At 42.9% G+C, this 21,083-nt stretch overlaps 2 protein-coding genes across 20 annotated transcripts in view; one reads left to right on the forward strand and one right to left on the reverse strand.

Annotated features, from left to right (window-relative positions):
* The window catches only part of LOC112238013 (peripheral plasma membrane protein CASK-like), a 63,319-nt gene that overhangs the window by 28,904 nt on the left and 13,332 nt on the right, over positions 1 to 21,083 (reverse strand). For 11 of the 19 annotated variants that reach the window (XM_042296700.1, XM_042296693.1, XM_042296688.1 and 8 more), the window contains exons 3-9: positions 7,952 to 8,057; positions 7,669 to 7,752; positions 6,923 to 6,995; positions 1,640 to 1,742; positions 1,370 to 1,548; positions 876 to 998; positions 1 to 80 (exon numbers count right to left, since the gene is read on the reverse strand). The exon at positions 1 to 80 is cut by the window's left edge and continues 4 nt beyond it. In XM_042296700.1, coding sequence (XP_042152634.1) covers positions 1 to 80; positions 876 to 998; positions 1,370 to 1,548; positions 1,640 to 1,742; positions 6,923 to 6,995; positions 7,669 to 7,752; positions 7,952 to 8,057 — 748 coding nt within the window. The remainder of the gene's footprint in view (positions 81 to 875; positions 999 to 1,369; positions 1,549 to 1,639; positions 1,743 to 6,922; positions 6,996 to 7,668; positions 7,753 to 7,951; positions 8,058 to 21,083) is intronic. The other 8 variants (XM_042296695.1, XM_042296702.1, XM_042296687.1 and 5 more) reach the window with 3 other exon arrangements.
* On the forward strand, positions 2,460 to 5,190 carry LOC121839216 (probable G-protein coupled receptor 34). The gene is made up of 2 exons (XM_042296704.1): positions 2,460 to 2,985; positions 3,401 to 5,190. The coding sequence occupies exon 2, from the start codon at positions 3,445 to 3,447 to the stop codon at positions 4,651 to 4,653; it is 1,209 nt and encodes a 402-aa protein (XP_042152638.1). The 5' UTR covers positions 2,460 to 2,985; positions 3,401 to 3,444; the 3' UTR covers positions 4,654 to 5,190.

Consider the following 21,083-nt stretch of genomic DNA (forward strand, 5'->3'; position numbering starts at 1 on the left):
AGCTTCCTCCTTGCATTAAACTTCCTCAGCTGCTCCACCGTCTCTGGCAGGTGGATCTTGTAGGCATACCTGTCCCTCTCCTGGAGGGAGAACACACAGAGAGGTGAATACCTGTCCATCTCCTGGAGGGAGAACACACAGAGAGGTGAATACCTGTCCCTCTCCTGGAGGGAGAACACACAGAGAGGTGAATACCTGTCCCTCTCCTGGAGGGAGAACACACAGAGAGGTGAATACCTGTCCCTCACAGACAGGTGAATACTTGTCCCTCACAGACAGGTGAATACTTGTCCCTCACAGACAGGTGAATACTTGTCCCTCACAGACAGGTGAATACTTGTCCCTCACAGACAGGTGAATACTTGTCCCTCACAGACAGGTGAATACTTGTCCCTCACAGACAGGTGAATACTTGTCCCTCACAGACAGGTGAATACTTGTCCCTCACAGACAGGTGAATACTTGTCCCTCACAGACAGGTGAATACTTGTCCCTCACAGACAGGTGAATACCTGTCCCTCACAGACAGGTGAATACTTGTCCCTCACAGACAGGTGAATACTTGTCCCTCAGACAGGTGAATACCACACTAATAAAGGCAAAACACTACAACACAGGTTCTACTCAATAAAGTGGAGTGTATTCTCTGGGTTGTGAAAGTAGCTGATGCAGGGCGCCGTCTCCTGACAGGGAGGAAGTTATGAGGAAACAACAACTAACCCAGTGTTAGTTTCACATCTGGTTATAATCATGTGTTACAGTTGGGGTTAAGTGTGTGTCTGCATATTCAGCATCTTGCAGACAGGGCTTTTAGTGTGTGTGTGCATGCATGTGAATGTGTGTGTGTATTAGTGTGTCTGCATGTTTGTTCCCACCTTAAGCCAGGGGTGGTTGAGGGCTTCGTAGACAGTGATCCTCTCTGCGGGGTCCAGCATCAGCATGCGACGCACCAGGTCCTTGGCGCTCTCTGAGATGTGGCTCCACTGGCGTGGGTTCATCTAGAGGGGAGGGTCACACACACACACACGCACTCTCAGATGGATGTAGGGCTGCAGCAACCGAGGGAATGCCAGATACGTTTATCACCTTGGGCACAGTACATACCTGGAGCTTTTTAACCTAGCTATAGATATAGAAGGAAGTTTGCCATGTAACCCCCACCAGGCCCAGAAGACAGAATGAGGGCTGTTCTACATGGTACATTCTGAATGCTCTGTATGGGCCTCAATCAGGTTGTTAACCACGTGCAATGACCCACTACTGCAGGTTTCACACCCACCCATTTCTTTGCTTTGTAGTTAGTGTGTGTGTGTGTGTGTGTGTGTGTGTGTGTGTGTGTGTTAGAGGGCAGTTTTGGAAAATCAACTACTACCTTATATTTCCCCTTAATGATAGCCTCAAACAGGCGTTCCTTGGTACCGTAGAAGGGCAGGCAGCCAGACAGTAGAATGAACAGGATGACTCCACAGCCCCACACATCGACAGGCTTCCCATACGGCTCTCTCTTCACCACCTCTGGGGCCATGAAGTGGGGCGTGCCTACTCGACCTGGGGAGGAATGGGGGGTTCGAGTGTGGGTTTACACACAGATACGAGAGGAGAGAATGACAAATACAGTCCCAGAGTGAATATAGAGTACCTCCTGCCACCAGGCCTGATTCTCCTAGTTGTATGGCCACTCCAAACCCCCCCAGCTTGACAGGAGCTGAGTTCTCCTTTGAGGCCAGCAGCACACAGTGAGGCTACGAGAGAGAGAGAGAGAGAGAGAGAGAGCGAGAGAGAGAAAGAGAAAGAGACACAGAGAGAGAGAGAGAGAGACACAGAGAGAGATGGAGGAATTGGGTTCAAGTCTCATAAAAAAAGTGCTCCCTTTTGTACCATCCTATTGTAGTAAAACCTTGGTAGTGATGGACCTAAAGGGTTCCTAGACGGGACAAAGGCAGAGGGCTACCTGCTTTACTGCAGAAACACTGCAACTGATATCGAAGAGGAGAAAGGAGGACGACGACACTGGACAGATAGAGAGAACACCAGAGAAAGGAGGAGGAGAGGAGAAAGGAGGATGACGACACTGGACAGATAGAGAGAACACCAGAGAAAGGAGGAGGAGAGGAGAAAGGAGGACGACACTGGACAGATAGAGAGAACACCAGAGAAAGGAGGAGGAGAGGAGAAAGGAGGACGACACTGGACAGATAGAGAGAACACCAGAGAAAGGAGGAGGAGAGGAGAAAGGAGGACGACACTGGACAGATAGAGAGAACACCAGAGAAAGGAGGAGGAGAGGAGAAAGGAGGATGACAACACTGGACAGATAGAGAGAACACCAGAGAAAGGAGGAGGAGAGGAGAAAGGAGGACGACACTGGACAGATAGAGAGAACACCAGAGAAAGGAGGAAGAGAGAAGACAGGAGGATGACGACACTGGACAGATAGAGAGAACACCAGAGAAAGGAGGAAGAGAGAAGACAGGAGAACATAGAGAGAAGAAGAGGTGGAGGATGAGGAGCAGAGCGCAGCGCTGGAGTACGTGACAGTCAGGGTGTGTGGTCTCACAGCGCTGGTTTCCTGCCCTACTCTGCACTTCACACTGGAGGGGGAGGATGGGGTCTGTGGTCTGAGGGATCTGACGGCTGCTAACAGCTGACAAGGGGTGGTTGGGGGAGGTGGTTGGGGGAGGTGTGAGAGAAGAACATCTCGAGGCACAGAGAGAGAGGACCAGAGAGAGGAGGAAAGAGAGCGAGAGAGTGAAGGAAGGGAGGAGAGCTCAGAGTAACAGACTCATACTTTTGAGCAAAAGAGACAAAGAAAGAAAAAAGTGTGTAGGAGAGTAACCAGAGAAGTCCCAACACCATCCCACTGAACCTGACAACCAAGGGACAGTAGGACCAGGGGCTTAAAGGATATGTAACGACACACACATTCTGGACAGTGGACAGTCAAACTACAGCTGCAGAGTCTCTGACATGGAGGGAATCTGGATGGTGAGTGAGATCCTGTCTTAAAGAAATCAGTGAACCTGTGTGTGTGAATCTGTGAAAACCTAAAGGCAGACCATGTTCTTTACTAGGTGGTGAATCCAAGATAGGTCATAGGTACAATACAATAATTGCACTTCAAGTAGTGGTTGATTTTTCATTAGTTATTTTCCTGCTACAGGGGAGTTACTTGAAATACAACATTGTGAAAGGGAAGTGGTAAATGTGGCGACATTTAAAAATAGATTAGTTCTTTGAGTACTTTTACAGTGTTTTTTCAATGCAAACCGCCAAAGTCCCTTCCTGTTAACAGCCCACTTATTTTGTTAATGCATTGACCTCTCTCTCCGTTTTTCATCCTTATCAATAAAAAACATCTCTCCACCCCCCACCTCTCCCTCCCTCTATCTATCTCCCACAGCACTGAAGATCTGCTGGGCCTAAAGACACCCCAGCTTCAACACAATGCCCACTCTTCCCTCCTCTCCCAACACCTCTTTACCCCTGTCCTCCTCTTCCTTCCCCCTCTCCAATGCCACCTATACCCCCTTTACCTCCTCCTCTCCAAACCAGACCCCATGTAATCTAGATGACGGTGCCCTGCGCCTCCCCCTGGTCTTCTTCTACTCCATCTTCTTCCTCCTGGGTCTGGTAGGTAATCTCCTGGCCCTGTGGGTCTTCGTCCTCCACTCCAGGAGGAACTCTGTCCGGGTTTTCCTCATCAACGTGGCCATAGCTGACCTGGTGCTCCTGGCCTGCCTTCCCTTCAGAGTCCTCTACCATGCTAACGGCAACCGCTGGGTCCTCAGCCCCCTGGTCTGTAAAGTGGTGGGCAACCTGTTCTACATGAACATGTACATCAGTATCACTCTGCTGGGGTTCATTAGTCTGGATAGGTATGTGAAGCTGAAGGGGCGGGGCGGAGCGGGGAGGGGCCTGCCCAGGAGGCTGAGAGGTGGAGGATGGAGCTGGGTGGCGTGCAGGGCGCTCTGGGGGCTGTCCCTGGCGGCGGCCGTGCCCATGATCGCCATGTCGGAGGGAAACGAGGAACCTGGGAAGTGTTTCCAGTATAAGCAGCGGCGTGGGGCGAAGGGGAAGGCTTACTTCAACATGGCTCTGGTGCTGCTGTTCTGGGGGGTGTTCTGCCTGCTGGTGGTCTCCTATGGGAAGATAGCCATGCACCTCCTCAAGGTGTCCAGGGATAAACCTGACCTCCCCAATGCCCACCGCTACGGTAGCGCCGCCAGGAAGTCCTTCTTCGTGCTCTTCCTGTTCACCGTCTGCTTCGGGCCCTACCATGCCTTCCGCCCATTCTACGTCCTCTCCCAGCTCAGCCAACCCCCATCCTGCGATTACTTGCGCCTGGTGGACAGGACCAATGAGGTCATGTTGTTGTTCTCTGCCTTCAACGCCGTCCTGGACCCTGTGATGTACTTCCTGTTGTCGGGCTCGGTGCGCAAGGCTGCCTTGAAAGCCCTCGGACAGAGCCTCGGCAACCGGCTTCACTTCCTTAACGACGGGACCTCCAACAGCTCGGTATCAGAGTTCAGACGGACCTCTCTGTCCGTCACCTCCCCCAACACCGTCATTAACCCCTCCCATGAGCCCAGGACCAGCCTCTGTCTGATTAGCCCCACCCTCCACCCTGGCGCAGCCATAGTGGCAAAGCAGTGAACTTACAGACCTCATTGTTTAACTTCATGGACTTTAGCTCTATTTACATTATAATGTATACCATGTACTCAACAACTGATGCATGTGACAAGGGCCAATGTCTTGAACTAGACTCAGTTTCCAAGAATGGACCTGACCAGATGTCCTGAATCAAAGTGATATACACTACCGTTCAAAAGTTCAGGGTCACTTAGAAATGTTTAATGTCCTTTTTGTCCATTAAAATAACATCAAATTGATCAGAAATACAGTGTAGACATTGTTAATGTTGTAAATGACTGTTGTAGCTGGAAACAGCAGATTTTTTATGGAATATCTACATAGGCGAACAGAGGCCCAGTCTCAACGCAAAACCCCAGTCTCAACGCAAAACCCCAGTCTCAACGCAAAACCCCAGTCTCAACGCAAAACCCCAGTCTCAACGCAAAACCCCAGTCTCAACGCAAAACCCCAGTCTCAACGCAAAACCCCAGTCTCAACGCAAAACCCCAGTCTCAACGCAAAACCCCAGTCTCAACGCAAAACCCCAGTCTCAACTAGATAGAGGAACTCTGCACAGAGGAACTCTGCCTAGAAGGTCAGCATCCCGGAGTCGCCTCTTCACTGAGGTTGAGACTGGTGTTTTGCGGGTACTATTTAATGAAGCTGCCAGTTGAGGACTAAGGCGTCTGTTTCTCTAACTTTCTCAAACTAGACACTAATGTACTTGTCCTCTTGCTCAATTGTGCACCCCTTTCAAAAGGGTTTTCTAAATCATCAATTAGACTTTTAAAATGACAAACTTGGATTAGCTAACACAACGTGCCATCAAATCAATATTTATTGGTCACATACACATGGTTAACAGATGTTAATGGTCACATACACATGGTTAACAGATGTTAATGGTCACATACACATGGTTAACAGATGTTAATGGTCACATACACATGGTTAACAGATGTTAATGGTCACATACACATGGTTAACAGATGTTAATGCGAGTGTAGCGAATTGCTTGTGCTTCTAGTTCCGACCGTGCAGCAATATCTAACATCTCCATGTGAGAAGAGTAATGTAGGGTATGTAAACATTATATAAAGTGGAACACAGGAGTGATGGTTGCTGATAATGGGACTCTGTATGCCTATGTAGATATTCCATTAAAAAAATGTAATCAGCCGTTTCCAGATACAATAGTCATTTATAACATTAACTATGTTTGCACTGTATTTCTGATCAATTTGATATTATTTTAATGGACAAAAACAAATGATTTTCTTTCAAAAACAAGGACATTTCTAAGGGACCCCAAATTTTAAATGGTAATGTAAATGCCTGTGTCTGTCGGTTAACTAATATTGTCAATAGTATGTGATACAATCATATCTGATATAACACTGTACAAAGCAAATAAATATATACGATTTAAGCTCACATGTATGTGGTGGGCAACCTCTTCTACATGAACATGTATATCAGTATCACTCTGCTGGGGTTCATTAGTCTGGATAGGTGTGTGAAGCTGAAGGGGCGGAGCAGGGAGGGGCCTGGCCAGGAGGCTGAGGATGGAGCTGGGTGGCGTGCGGGGCACTCCTTGGTGTGAAAACTGAATGGCTGATAAGCATCACACAGTCCCCTCTACTGGTGGTATTAGGTAATACCACACACACCATCACACCCACCCACCCACCCACCCACCCACCCACCCTTCTTACAACCCAAATCACAAGTATTCAAACAGACAAATACACGCACAACAACAAACAAAAACATCTTTCATTAAACACTACAAACACTCAACACAGGGGGAAGGTGTAACTTTGTGTAAACACACAAACAGACTGACTTACTGACATTGGTATTAACACACACGCAAAAGCTCCCCTTATCCCCTCTGGGAGTCACCAAATGTGTCTGTTTGTGGGCAGGGCTCGCCCCATCTGGTCTGGCATTGTGGCCTACTGTATGTTAGGGAGGTAATCCTATAGTAGTCACTGAAGCCGTGCTGTCTGGCCTGTCAAACAGGGTTTCCTCTGACACTAAACACTAATCCAGCCCCAGCTTAACTCACCTTCATTACTAGTTAGCAGACTACTCCTACAACCCAATGGGCTAAGCTGATGGGTCAGTTATCGTTGGGTTAGTCGATATACACTCAATACGAGGAGACAGACGGTGGATCACCAATGGTTACTTCATTCTGTTTGAAATCAATAGATGCCATTGACAACAGTGCTGTTTAGATAAGGGGGAAGTGGGACTGGAGATCTGGGGTAGGGGAGCTTACCTTCACGTCACGGTGAATCACGTTGTTGTCATGGCAATACCGCAGCGCCTCTAAGATCTGTCTCATGTAGTGACTAAAAGACAAGAATGAAGAGGAAGGGGGCGAGAGAATGAAGAAAAGGGGGAGAGAGAGAATGAAGAAAAGGGGGAGAGAGAGAATGAAGAAAAGGGGGAGAGAGAGAATGAAGAAAAGGGGGAGAGAGAGAATGAAGAAAAGGGGGAGAGAAAAGAAAAGGGGGAGAGAGAATGAAGAAAAAGGGAGAGGGAGAGAAAAATGAATATAAAGAGAGAGGGAGAGAGAAAATGAAGAGAAAGGGGGAGAGAGAGAAAAATGAATAGAAAGGGGAGAGAGAGAGAAAATTAAGAGAAAGGGGGAGAGGAGGAGGGAATGAAGAAAGAGGGGGAGAGAGAGAGAATGAAGAGAAAGGGGGAGAGAGAATGAAGTGGAAGGAGGAGAGTGAGGGAATTAGCAACGCCACTACTTCTTAGAGAGCTCCTTCTAAAAGCACTTCATTACAGGCATGTAGAGTCCCCAAGGTTCTCATCGTCCTACCACTGAATACAAGGCCACTTACTTCAAATAAGGCCTTCGTTGAAAATGTCAATGTGACGTGCGTGTAACTGGCTACGGCTTCAATGTAGACAAAGTCCACATCAGCCCACGTCACAATTTCAAAACACAAGTCAGCTCCGTCCATACTAGAGAGGCAGAGAGGAAATAAGGGAACCTAAGAGTCAAGCTTTTACCTGGCTACAGCTTCACTGTAGACAAAACCAGCATCCGCCCGCTTCACAGTCTCAAAACACAGGTCAGCTGTATCCATACTATGTCAGAGAGGTAGAAATCACATAAAACAAAACTTTATTGAATTTGGATTACACCGTTAGTACAGAAAGTCAATAGGGAGGGACCATTCTAGAATATCAAGTTAAATCTAGAACAGAAATTCTAGAATTTAGTCCATTCTAGAATCGAAAGTCAATAGCTGATCATTCAAGAAACAAAATGTCCGAAACACAACCAACTTACAACTCAAAGACCATGTAGAGCATGCCATCTGAGCTGTAGGTTTCTAGTAGCTCTACGATGTGAGGGTGCTTCAGCATGTGACAGATACTGGCCTCTCTCTTCAGATCTGTGGAGGAAACAGGAGAGATAAGAGATGGAAACCATTTTTTCAGTATTGAGATGCATCCGTTTGTCCTCATTTCCCCTTTTCAACACTCGTCCTCTCCTCCTCATCTTGCCCCATAGCTTATAGGTGTGTGCCCTCCCTCTCTTTCTCCTGACCTCTCCACCGTGCTGACCCAGGTGGCAGACTCCAGTCGGAGCGCAGGAGGGAGGTTAAGAGAAAAGGAAACACCTCCGGGCGCGTGTTAGTTTTTCCCTTCCCTCTCTTCCCCAACCACAAACATCAAAGGAGATTAACATGGAGGGGTGCACGTGTGCAGGCAGGGAGAGGCTTGACTGCAGCGCGGGAAGCACACACAAGGAAGTAGCAAAGAGCGAAGAACACAGTACACACACACCGAAGAGGGGCAAAATAGTTGAAAAGCATTGGGAGAGAAAGTGAAGCTGTGGGAGCTCATGTGGCACTAGAGGCGTCGTCTGGAGTTAGACCCAGTCAGACACACTGCACTGTTGTCCTCCTCTGTTCTGCAGTTCACATCACCCTATACAGACCTCATTTACACACTCCCCCCCAGTCTACTGGTCTGCAGTTCACATCACCCTATACAGACATCATTTACACACTCCCCCCCAGTCTACTGGTCTGCAGAGACTACAAATGTGTGTGCGGTGTTGTGACGGGCCTAACTCATGAGTCCTTATTCTCTCACTATCTCTGTGTTGAGTCTCTCTCTCTGCATTCCTTGATCTCTGTCTCTCCCTCTCTCTGTCTCTCTCTCACACACAGAAGACCAAGAGTACGAGTCCGAGAGAGGAAAACAGAACAGATGATACATGGTAGTAACTGAGGGGGGTATAGTCTAACAGTATGGATTTAGTGGATAGTGTAGCAGGATAGATGTGCTCTCTACACACACTCATCACTGTTCAATGAAGCCCAGCCTGCTTGCTACCTCAAAATGTCACTGCTCACAATTAACATGACTGGTTTCTGTGAGTTTCTGTAAAACTACAGCAGGAGGGGAGGCAGAGGTTAGTTTCATCGGGGGTCCAACTGTCTTTTCTGCAAGCGCTGTGGGGTTTTAAATGAAAGTGACATTTACGAGTTCCAACCAGCCCAACTCTACAGCCAGAAATCAATCTCTCAGCATTCAAACACACTGGAGGTCCTCTCCCTCTCTGTTGCTCTACTTCTAACTCTTTCTCCCCCTCTCTTCTTCTCACTCTCTGATTAGCAGGTATTCTTTCCCTCTATCAGTTTACTAGGTTCTTCCAGACCCCATATCAGTTTCAGTTTACTAGGATCTTCCAGACCCCATATCAGTTTACTAGGATCTTCCAGACCCCATATCAGTTTACTAGGTTCTTCCAGACCCCATATCAGTTTACTAGGCTCTTCCAGACCCCATATCAGTTTACTAGGCTCTTCCAGACCCCATATCAGTTTACTAGGCTCTTCCAGACCCCATATCAGTTTACTAGGCTCTTCCAGACCCCATATCAGTTTACTAGGCTCTTCCAGAGCCAGACTCTATATCAGTGTACTAGTTTAAATGTTTTTTGTTTTTTTTAACCTTTATTTAACTAGGCAAGTCAGTTAAGAACACATTCTTATTTTCAATGATGGCCTAGGAACAGTGGGTTAACTGCCTGTTCAGGGGCAGAACGACAGATTTGTACCTTGTCAGCTCGGGGATTTGAACTTACAACCTTTCGGTTACTAGCCCAACTCTCTAACCACTAGGCTAACCCTATCAGTTTACTAGGTTCTTCCAGACCCTATATCAGCTTACAAGGTTCTTCCAGAACCTACAGTGCCTTGCGAAAGTATTCGGACCCCTTGAACTTTGCGACCTTTTGCCACATTTCAGGCTTCAAACATAAAGATATAAAACTGTATTTTTTGTGAAGAATCAACAACAAGTGGGACACAATCATGAAGTGGAACGACATTTATTGGCTATTTCAAACTTTTTTAACAAATCAAAAACTGAAAAATTGGGCGTGCAAAATTATTCAGCCCCTTTACTTTCAGTGCAGCAAACTCTCTCCAGAAGTTCAGTGAGGATCTCTGAATGATCCAATGTTGACCTAAATGACTAATGATGATAAATACAATCCACCTGTGTGTAATCAAGTCTCCGTATAAATGCACCTGCACTGTGATAGTCTCAGAGGTCCGTTAAAAGCGCAGAGAGCATCATGAAGAACAAGGAACACACCAGGCAGGTCCGAGATACTGTTGTGAAGAAGTTTAAAGCCAGATTTGGATACAAAAAGATTTCCCAAGCTTTAAACAGCCCAAGGAGCTCTGTGCAAGTGATAATATTGAAATGGAAGGAGTATCAGACCACTGCAAATCTACCAAGACCTGGCCCTCCCTCTAGACTTTCAGCTCATACAAGGAGAAGACTGATCAGAGATGCAGCCAAGAGGCCCATGATCACTCTGGATGAACTGCAGAGATCTACAGCTGAGGTGGGAGACTCTGTCCATAGGACAACAATCAGTCGTATATTGCACAAATCTGGCCTTTATGGAAGAGTGGCAAGAAGAAAGCCATTTCTTAAAGATATCCATAAAAAGTGTCGTTTAAAGTTTGCCACAAGCCACCTGGGAGACACACCAAACATGTGGAAGAAGGTGCTCTGGTCAGATGAAACCAAAATTGAACTTTTTGGCAACAATGCAAAACGTTATGTTTGGCGTAAAAGCAACACAGCTCATCACCCTGAACACACCATCCCCACTGTCAAACATGGTGGTGGCAGCATCATGGTTTGGGCCTGCTTTTCTTCAGCAGGGACAGGGAAGATGGTTAAAATTGATGGGAAGATGGATGGAGCCAAATACAGGACCATTCTGGAAGAAAACCTGATGGAGTCTGCAAAAGACCTGAGACTGGGACGGAGATTTGTCTTCCAACAAGACAATGATCCAAAACATAAAGCAAAATCTACAATGGAATGGTTCAAAAATAAACATATCCAGGTGTTAGAATGGCCAAGTCAAAGTCCAGACCTGAATCCAATCGAGAATCTGTGGAAAGAACTGAAAACTGCTGTTCACAAATGCTCTCCATCCAACCTCACTGAGCTCGAGCTGTTTTGCAAGGAGGAATGGGAAAAAATGTCAGTCTCTCGATGTGCAAAACTGATAGAGACATACCCCAAGCGACTTACAGCTGTAATCGCAGCAAAAGGTGGCGCTACAAAGTATTAACTTAAGGGGGCTGAATAATTTTGCACGCCCAATTTTTCAGTTTTTGATTTGTTAAAAAAGTTTGAAATATCCAATAAATGTCGTTCCACTTCATGATTGTGTCCCACTTGTTGTTGATTCTTCACAAAAATACAGTTTTATACCTTTATGTTTGAAGCCTGAAATACAGTTTTATACCTTTATGTTTGAAGCCTGAAATGTGGCAAAAGGTCGCAAAGTGTCGCAAAGTTCAAGGGGGCTGAATACTTTCGCAAGGCACTGTATATCAATTTACTAGGTTCTTCCAGAACCTATATCAGTTTACTAGGTTCTTCCAGAGCCAGAATCTATATCAGTTTACTAGGTTCTTCCAGAGCCAGAATCTATATCAGTTTACTAGGTTCTTCCAGAGCCAGAATCTATATCAGTTTACTAGGTTCTTCCAGAGCCAGAATCTATATCAGTTTACTAGGTTCTTCCAGAGCCAGAATCTATATCAGTTTACTATGTTCTTCCAGAGCCAGAATCTATATCAGTTTACTAGGTTCTTCCAGAGCCAGAATCTATATCAGTTTACTAGGTTCTTCCAGAGCCAGAATCTATATCCGTTTACTAGGTTCTTCCAGAGCCAGAATCTATATCAGTTTACTAGGTTCTTCCAGAGCCAGAATCTATATCAGTTTACTAGGTTCTTCCAGAGCCAGAATCTATATCAGTTTACTAGGTTCTTCCAGACTCTATATATCAGTTTACTAGGTTCTCCCAGAGACAGAATCTATATCAGTTTACTAGGCTCTTCCAGACTCTATATATCAGTTTACTAGGTTCTTCCAGACCCTATATCAGAATCTATATCAGTTTACTAGGTTCTTCCAGACCCTATATCAGTTTACTAGGTTCTTCCAGACTCTATATATCAGTTTACTAGGTTCTTCCAGACTCTATATATCAGTTTACTAGGTTCTTCCAGACTCTATATATCAGTTTACTAGGTTCTTCCAGACTCTATATATCAGTTTACTAGGTTCTTCCAGACTCTATATATCAGTTTACTAGGTTCTCCCAGAGACAGAATCTATATCAGTTTACTAGGCTCTTCCAGACTCTATATCAGTTTACTAGGTTCTTCCAGACTCTATATATCAGTTTACTAGGTTCTTCCAGACTCTATATATCAGTTTACTAGGTTCTTCCAGACTCTATATATCAGTTTACTAGGTTCTTCCAGACTCTATATATCAGTTTACTAGGTTCTTCCAGAGACAGAATCTATATCAGTTTACTAGGCTCTTCCAGACTCTATATCAGTTTACTAGGTTCTTCCAGAATCTCTATATCAGTTTACTAGGTTCTTCCAGACCCTATATCAGTGTACTGGGATCTTCCAGACCCTATATCAGTTTACTAGGTTCTTCCAGACTCTATATCAGTTTACTAGGTTCTTCCAGACTCTATATATCAGTTTACTAGGTTCTTCCAGACTCTATATATCAGTTTACTAGGTTCTTCCAGACCCTATATATCAGTTTACTAGGTTCTTCCAGAGCCAGAATCCATATCAGTTTACTAGGTTCTTCCAGAGCCAGACTCCATATCAGTTTACTAGGTTCTTCCAGAGCCAGACTCCATATCAGTTTACTAGGTTCTTCCAGAGCCAGAATCTATATCAGTTTACTAGGTTCTTCCAGAGCCAGAATCCATATCAGTTTACTAGGTTCTTCCAGAGCCAGAATCTATATCAGTTTACTAGGTTCTTCCAGAGCCAGAATCTATATCAGTTTACTAGGTTCTTCCAGAGCCAGAATCTATATCAGTTTACTAGGTTCTTCCAGAGCCAGAATCTATATCAGTTTACTAGGTTCTTCCAGAGCCAGAATCTATATCAGTTTACTAGGTTCTTCCAGAGCCAGAATCTATATCAGTTTACTAGGTTCTTCCAGAGCCAGAATCTATATCAGTTTACTAGGTTCTTCCAGAGCCAGAATCTATATCAGTTTACTAGGTTCTTCCAGAGCCAGAATCTATATCAGTTTACTAGGTTCTTCCAGAGCCAGAATCTATATCAGTTTACTAGGTTCTTCCAGAGCCAGAATCTATATCAGTTTACTAGGTTCTTCCAGAGCCAGAATCTATATCAGTTTACTAGGTTCTTCCAGAGCCAGAATCTATATCAGTTTACTAGGTTCTTCCAGAGCCAGAATCTATATCAGTTTACTAGGTTCTTCCAGACCAGAATCTATATCAGTTTACTAGGTTCTTCCAGACTCTATATATCAGTTTACTAGGTTCTTCCAGACTCTATATATCAGTTTACTAGGTTCTTCCAGAGCCAGAATCTATATCAGTTTACTAGGTTCTTCCAGAGCCAGAATCTATATCAGTTTACTAGGTTCTTCCAGAGCCAGAATCTATATCAGTTTACTAGGTTCTTCCAGACTCTATATCAGAATCTTATCAGTTTACTAGGTTCTTCCAGACCCTATATCAGTTTACTAGGTTCTTCCAGACCCTATATCTATATCAGTTTACTAGGATCTTCCAGACCATATATATCAGTTTACTAGGTTCTTCCAGACCCTATATATCAGTTTACTAGGTTCTTCCAGAGCCAGAATCTATATCAGTTTACTAGGTTCTTCCAGAGCCAGAATCTATATCAGTTTACTAGGTTCTTCCAGAGCCAGAATCTATATCAGTTTACTAGGTTCTTCCAGAGCCAGAATCTATATCAGTTTACTAGGTTCTTCCAGAGCCAGAATCTATATCAGTTTACTAGGTTCTTCCAGAGCCAGAATCTATATCAGTTTACTAGGTTCTTCCAGAGCCAGAATCTATATCAGTTTACTAGGTTCTTCCAGAGCCAGAATCTATATCAGTTTACTAGGTTCTTCCAGAGCCAGAATCTATATCAGTTTACTAGGTTCTTCCAGAGCCAGAATCTATATCAGTTTACTAGGTTCTTCCAGAGCCAGAATCTATATCAGTTTACTAGGTTCTTCCAGAGCCAGAATCTATATCAGTTTACTAGGTTCTTCCAGACTCTATATATCAGTTTACTAGGTTCTTCCAGACTCTATATATCAGTTTACTAGGTTCTTCCAGACTCTATATATCAGTTTACTAGGTTCTTCCAGAGCCAGAATCTATATCAGTTTACTAGGTTCTTCCAGAGCCAGAATCTATATCAGTTTACTAGGTTCTTCCAGAGCCAGAATCTATATCAGTTTACTAGGTTCTTCCAGACTCTATATATCAGTTTACTAGGTTCTTCCAGAGACAGAATCTATATCAGTTTACTAGGCTCTTCCAGACTCTATATCAGTTTACTAGGTTCTTCCAGGCTCTATATCAGTTTACTAGGTTCTTCCAGAGCCAGAATCTATATCAGTTTACTAGGTTCTTCCAGAGCCAGAATCTATATCAGTTTACTAGGTTCTTCCAGAGCCAGAATCTATATCAGTTTACTAGGTTCTTCCAGAGCCAGAATCTATATCAGTTTACTAGGTTCTTCCAGAGCCAGAATCTATATCAGTTTACTAGGTTCTTCCAGAGCCAGAATCTATATCAGTTTACTAGGTTCTTCCAGAGCCTCTATATCAGTTTACTAGGTTCTTCCAGAGCCAGAATCTATATCAGTTTACTAGGTTCTTCCAGAGCCAGAATCTATATCAGTTTACTAGGTTCTTCCAGAGCCAGAATCTATATCAGTTTACTAGGTTCTTCCAGACTCTATATATCAGTTTACTAGGTTCTTCCAGACTCTATATATCAGTTTACTAGGTTCTTCCAGAGACAGAATCTATATCAGTTTACTAGGTTCTTCCAGAGCCAGAATCTATATCAGTTTACTAGGTTCTTCCAGACTCTATATATCAGTTTACTAGGTTCTTCCAGACCCTATATCAGTTTACTGGGATCTTCCAGACTCTATATATCAGTTTACTAGGTTCTCCCAGAGACAGAATCTATATCAGTTTACTAGGTTCTTCCAGACCTATATATCAGTTTACTAGGTTCTTCCAGACTCAGATATATCAGTTTACTAGGTTCTTCCAGACCCTATATATCAGTTTACTAGGTTCTTCCAGAGCCAGAATCTATATCAGTTTACTAGGTTCTTCCAGAGCCAGAATCTATATCAGTTTACTAGGTTCTTCCAGAGCCAGAATCTATATCAGTTTACTAGGTTCTTCCAGAGCCAGAATCTATATCAGTTTACTAGGTTCTTCCAGAGCCAGAATCTATATCAGTTTACTAGGTTCTTCCAGAGCCAGAATCTATATCAGTTTACTAGGTTCTTCCAGACTCTATATATCAGTTTACTAGGTTCTTCCAGACTCTATATATCAGTTTACTAGGTTCTTCCAGAGCCAGAATCTATATCAGTTTACTAGGTTCTTCCAGAGCCAGAATCTATATCAGTTTACTAGGTTCTTCCAGACTCTATATATCAGTTTACTAGGTTCTCCCAGAGACAGAATCTATATCAGTTTACTAGGCTCTTCCAGAATCTATATCAGTTTACTAGGTTCTTCCAGACCCTATATCAGTTTACTAGGTTCTTCCAGACCCTATATCAGTTTACTAGGATCTTCCAGACCCTATATCAGTGTACTGGGATCTTCCAGACCCTATATCAGTGTACTGGGATCTTCCAGACCCTATATCAGCTTACAAGGTTCTTCCAGACTCTATATATCAGTTTACTAGGTTCTTCCAGACTCTATATATCAGTTTACTAGGTTCTTCCAGACTCTATATATCAGTTTACTAGGTTCTTCCAGAGCCAGAATCTATATCAGTTTACTAGGTTCTTCCAGAGCCAGAATCTATATCAGTTTACTAGGTTCTTCCAGACTCTATATATCAGTTTACTAGGTTCTTCCAGACTCTATATATCAGTTTACTAGGTTCTCCCAGAGACAGAATCTATATCAGTTTACTAGGCTCTTCCAGAATCTATATCAGTTTACTAGGTTCTTCCAGACCCTATATCAGTTTACTAGGTTCTTCCAGACCCTATATCAGTTTACTAGGATCTTCCAGACCCTATATCAGTTTACTAGGATCTTCCAGACCCTATATCAGTGTACTGGGATCTTCCAGACCCTATATCAGTGTACTGGGATCTTCCAGACCCTATATCAGCTTACAAGGTTCTTCCAGACTCTCTATCAGCTTACTAGGTTCTTCCAGACTCTATATATCAGTTTACTAGGTTCTTCCAGACTCTATATATCAGTTTACTAGGTTCTTCCAGACTCTATATATCAGTTTACTAGGTTCTTCCAGACTCTATATATCAGTTTACTAGGTTCTTCCAGACTCTATATATCAGTTTACTAGGTTCTTCCAGACTCTATATATCAGTTTACTAGGTTCTTCCAGACTCTATATATCAGTTTACTAGGTTCTTCCAGAGCCAGAATCTATATCAGTTTACTAGGTTCTTCCAGAGTTTACTAGGTTCCAGACTCCATATCAGTTTACTAGGTTCTTCCAGAGCCAGACTCCATATCAGTTTACTAGGTTCTTCCAGAGCCAGAATCTATATCAGTTTACTAGGTTCTTCCAGAGCCAGAATCCATATCAGTTTACTAGGTTCTTCCAGACCAGAATCTATATCAGTTTACTAGGTTCTTCCAGACTCTATATCAGTTTACTAGGTTCTTCCAGACCAGAATCTATATCAGTTTACTAGGTTCTTCCAGACCAGAATCTATATCAGTTTACTAGGTTCTTCCAGACCAGAATCTATATCAGTTTACTAGGTTCTTCCAGACTCTATTATATCAGTTTACTAGGTTCTTCCAGACTCTATATATCAGTTTACTAGGTTCTTCCAGACTCTATATATCAGTTTACTAGGTTCTTCCAGACTCTATATATCAGTTTACTAGGTTCTTCCAGACTCTATATATCAGTTTACTAGGTTCTTCCAGACTCTATATATCAGTTTACTAGGTTCTTCCAGACTCTATATATCAGTTTACTAGGTTCTTCCAGACTCTATATATCAGTTTACTAGGTTCTTCCAGACTCTATATATCAGTTTACTAGGTTCTTCCAGACTCTATATATCAGTTTACTAGGTTCTTCCAGACTCTATATATCAGTTTACTAGGTTCTTCCAGACTCTATATATCAGTTTACTAGGTTCTTCCAGACCCTATATCAGTTTACTAGGTTCTTCCAGACCCTATATATCAGTTTACTAGGTTCTTCCAGAGCCAGAATCTATATCAGTTTACTAGGTTCTTCCAGAGCCAGACTCTATATCAGTTTACTAGGTTCTTCCAGAGCCTTTATATCAGTTTACTAGGTTCTTCCAGAGCCAGAATCCATATCAGTTTACTAGGTTCTTCCAGAGCCAGAATCTATATCAGTTTACTAGGTTCTTCCAGACTCTATATATCAGTTTACTAGGTTCTTCCAGACCCTATATATCAGTTTACTAGGTTCTTCCAGAGCCAGAATCTATATCAGTTTACTAGGTTCTTCCAGAGCCAGACTCCATATCAGTTTACTAGGTTCTTCCAGAGCCAGACTCTATATCAGTTTACTAGGTTCTTCCAGAGCCAGAATCTCCAGTTTACTACTCCATATATATCAGTTTACTAGGTTCTTCCAGAGCCAGTTTACTAGGTTCTTCCAGAGCCAGAATATATATCAGTTTACTAGGCTCTTCCAGACTCTATATCAGTTTACTAGGTTCTTCCAGGCTCTATATCAGTTTACTAGGTTCTTCCAGACCAGACTCCATATCAGTTTACTAGGTTCTTCCAGACCCAGAATATATCAGTTTACTAGGATCTTCCAGACCCTATATCAGTGTACTGGGATCTTCCAGACCCTATATCAGTGTACTGGGATCTTCCAGACCCTATATCAGCTTACAAGGTTCTTCCAGACTCTCTATCAGCTTACTAGGTTCTTCCACTCTATATATCAGTTTACTAGGTTCTTCCAGACTCTATATATCAGTTTACTAGGTTCTTCCAGACTCTATATATCAGTTTACTAGGTTCTTCCAGACTCTATATATCAGTTTACTAGGTTCTTCCAGACTCTATATATCAGTTTACTAGGTTCTTCCAGACTCTATATATCAGTTTACTAGGTTCTTCCAGACCCTATATATCAGTTTACTAGGTTCTTCCAGAGCCAGAATCCATATCAGTTTACTAGGTTCTTCCAGAGCCAGACTCCATATCAGTTTACTAGGTTCTTCCAGAGCCAGACTCCATATCAGTTTACTAGGTTCTTCCAGAGCCAGACTCCCAGAGCCAGAATCTATATCAGTTTACTAGGTTCTTCCAGAGCCAGAATCCATATCAGTTTACTAGGTTCTTCCAGACTCCATATCAGTTTACCAGAATCTATATCAGTTTACTAGGTTCTTCCAGACTCTATATCAGTTTACTAGGTTCTTCCAGAGCCAGAATCTATATCAGTTTACTAGGTTCTTCCAGAGCCAGAATCTATATCAGTTTACTAGGTTCTTCCAGAGCCAGAATCTATATCAGTTTACTAGGTTCTTCCAGAAGAATCTATATCAGTTTACTAGGCTCTTCCAGAATCTATATCAGTTTACTAGGTTCTTCCAGACTCTATATATCAGTTTACTAGGTTCTTCCAGACTCTATATATCAGTTTACTAGGTTCTTCCAGACTCTATATATCAGTTTACTAGGTTCTTCCAGACTCTATATATCAGTTTACTAGGTTCTTCCAGACTCTATATATCAGTTTACTAGGTTCTTCCAGACTCTATATATCAGTTTACTAGGTTCTTCCAGACCATATATCAGTTTACTAGGTTCTTCCAGACCAGATATATCAGTTTACTAGGTTCTTCCAGACTCTATATATCAGTTTACTAGGTTCTTCCAGACTCTATATATCAGTTTACTAGGTTCTTCCAGACCCTATATATCTTTACTAGGTTCTTCCAGACCAGAATCTATATACAGTTTACTAGGTTCTTCCAGAGCCAGAATCTATATCAGTTTACTAGGTTCTTCCAGAGCCAGAATCTATATCAGTTTACTAGGTTCTTCCAGAGCCAGAATCTATATCAGTTTACTAGGTTCTTCCAGAGCCAGAATCTATATCAGTTTACTAGGTTCTTCCAGAGCCAGAATCTATATCAGTTTACTAGGTTCTTCCAGACTCTATATATCAGTTTACTAGGTTCTTCCAGACCAGAATCTATATATTTACTAGGTTCAGTTTACTAGGTTCTTCCAGAGCCAGAATCTATATCAGTTTACTAGGTTCTTCCAGAGCCAGACTCTATATCAGTTTACTAGGTTCTTCCAGAGCCAGACTCTATATCAGTTTACTAGGTTCTTCCAGAGCCAGAATCTATATATCAGTTTACTAGGTTCTTCCAGAGCCAGAATCTATATCAGTTTACTAGGTTCTTCCAGAGCCAGAATCTATATCAGTTTACTAGGTTCTTCCAGAGCCAGAATCTATATCAGTTTACTAGGTTCTTCCAGAGCCAGAATCTATATCAGTTTACTAGGTTCTTCCAGAGCCAGATCTATATCAGTTTACTAGGTTCTTCCAGAGCCAGAATCTATATCAGTTTACTAGGTTCTTCCAGACTCTAATATATCAGTTTACTAGGTTCTTCCAGACTCAGAATATATATCAGTTTACTAGGTTCTTCCAGAGCCAGAATCTATATCTAGTTCTTCCACCAGAATAGGGTTCTTCCAGACTCTATATATCAGTTTACTAGGTTCTCCAGAGACAGAATCTATATCAGTTTACTAGGTTCTTCCAGAAGAGACTCTATATCAGTTTACTAGGTTCTTCCAGACCCTATATCAGTTTACTTCCAGGTTCTTCCAGACTAGGTTCTTCCAGACCCTATATCAGTTTACTAGGTTCTTCCAGACCCTATATCAGTTTACTAGGATCTTCCAGACCCTATATCAGTGTACTGGGATCTTCCAGACCCTATATCAGTGTACTGGGATCTTCCAGACCCTATATCAGCTTACAAGGTTCTTCCAGACTCTATATATCAGCTTACTAGGTTCTTCCACTCTATATATCAGTTTACTAGGTTCTTCCAGACTCTATATATCAGTTTACTAGGTTCTTCCAGAGCCAGAATCTATATCAGTTTACTAGGTTCTTCCAGAGCCAGAATCTATATCAGTTTACTAGGTTCTTCCAGACTCTATATATCAGTTTACTAGGTTCTTCCAGACTCTATATATCAGTTTACTAGGTTCTCCCAGAGACAGAATCTATATCAGTTTACTAGGCTCTTCCAGACTCTATATCAGTTTACTAGGTTCTTCCAGGCTCTATATCAGTTTACTAGGTTCTTCCAGACCCTATATCAGTTTACTAGGTTCTTCCAGACCCTATATCAGTGTACTGGGATCTTCCAGACCCTATATCAGTGTACTGGGATCTTCCAGACCCTATATCAGTGTACTGGGATCTTCCAGACCCTATATCAGTTACAAGGTTCTTCCAGACTCTATATCAGCTTACTAGGTTCTTCCACTCTATATATCAGTTTACTAGGTTCTTCCAGACTCTATATATCAGTTTACTAGGTTCTTCCAGACTCTATATATCAGTTTACTAGGTTCTTCCAGACTCTATATATCAGTTTACTAGGTTCTTCCAGACTCTATATATCAGTTTACTAGGTTCTTCCAGACTCTATATATCAGACTCTTCCAGACTCTATATCAGTTTACTAGGTTCTTCCAGACCCTATATATCAGTTTACTAGGTTCTTCCAGAGCCAGACTCCATATATCAGTTTACTAGGTTCTTCCAGAGCCAGAATCCATAT

Source organism: Oncorhynchus tshawytscha, linkage group LG14, assembly GCF_018296145.1.
Source record: "Oncorhynchus tshawytscha isolate Ot180627B linkage group LG14, Otsh_v2.0, whole genome shotgun sequence".
Taxonomy (NCBI): Eukaryota; Metazoa; Chordata; class Actinopteri; order Salmoniformes; family Salmonidae; genus Oncorhynchus; species Oncorhynchus tshawytscha.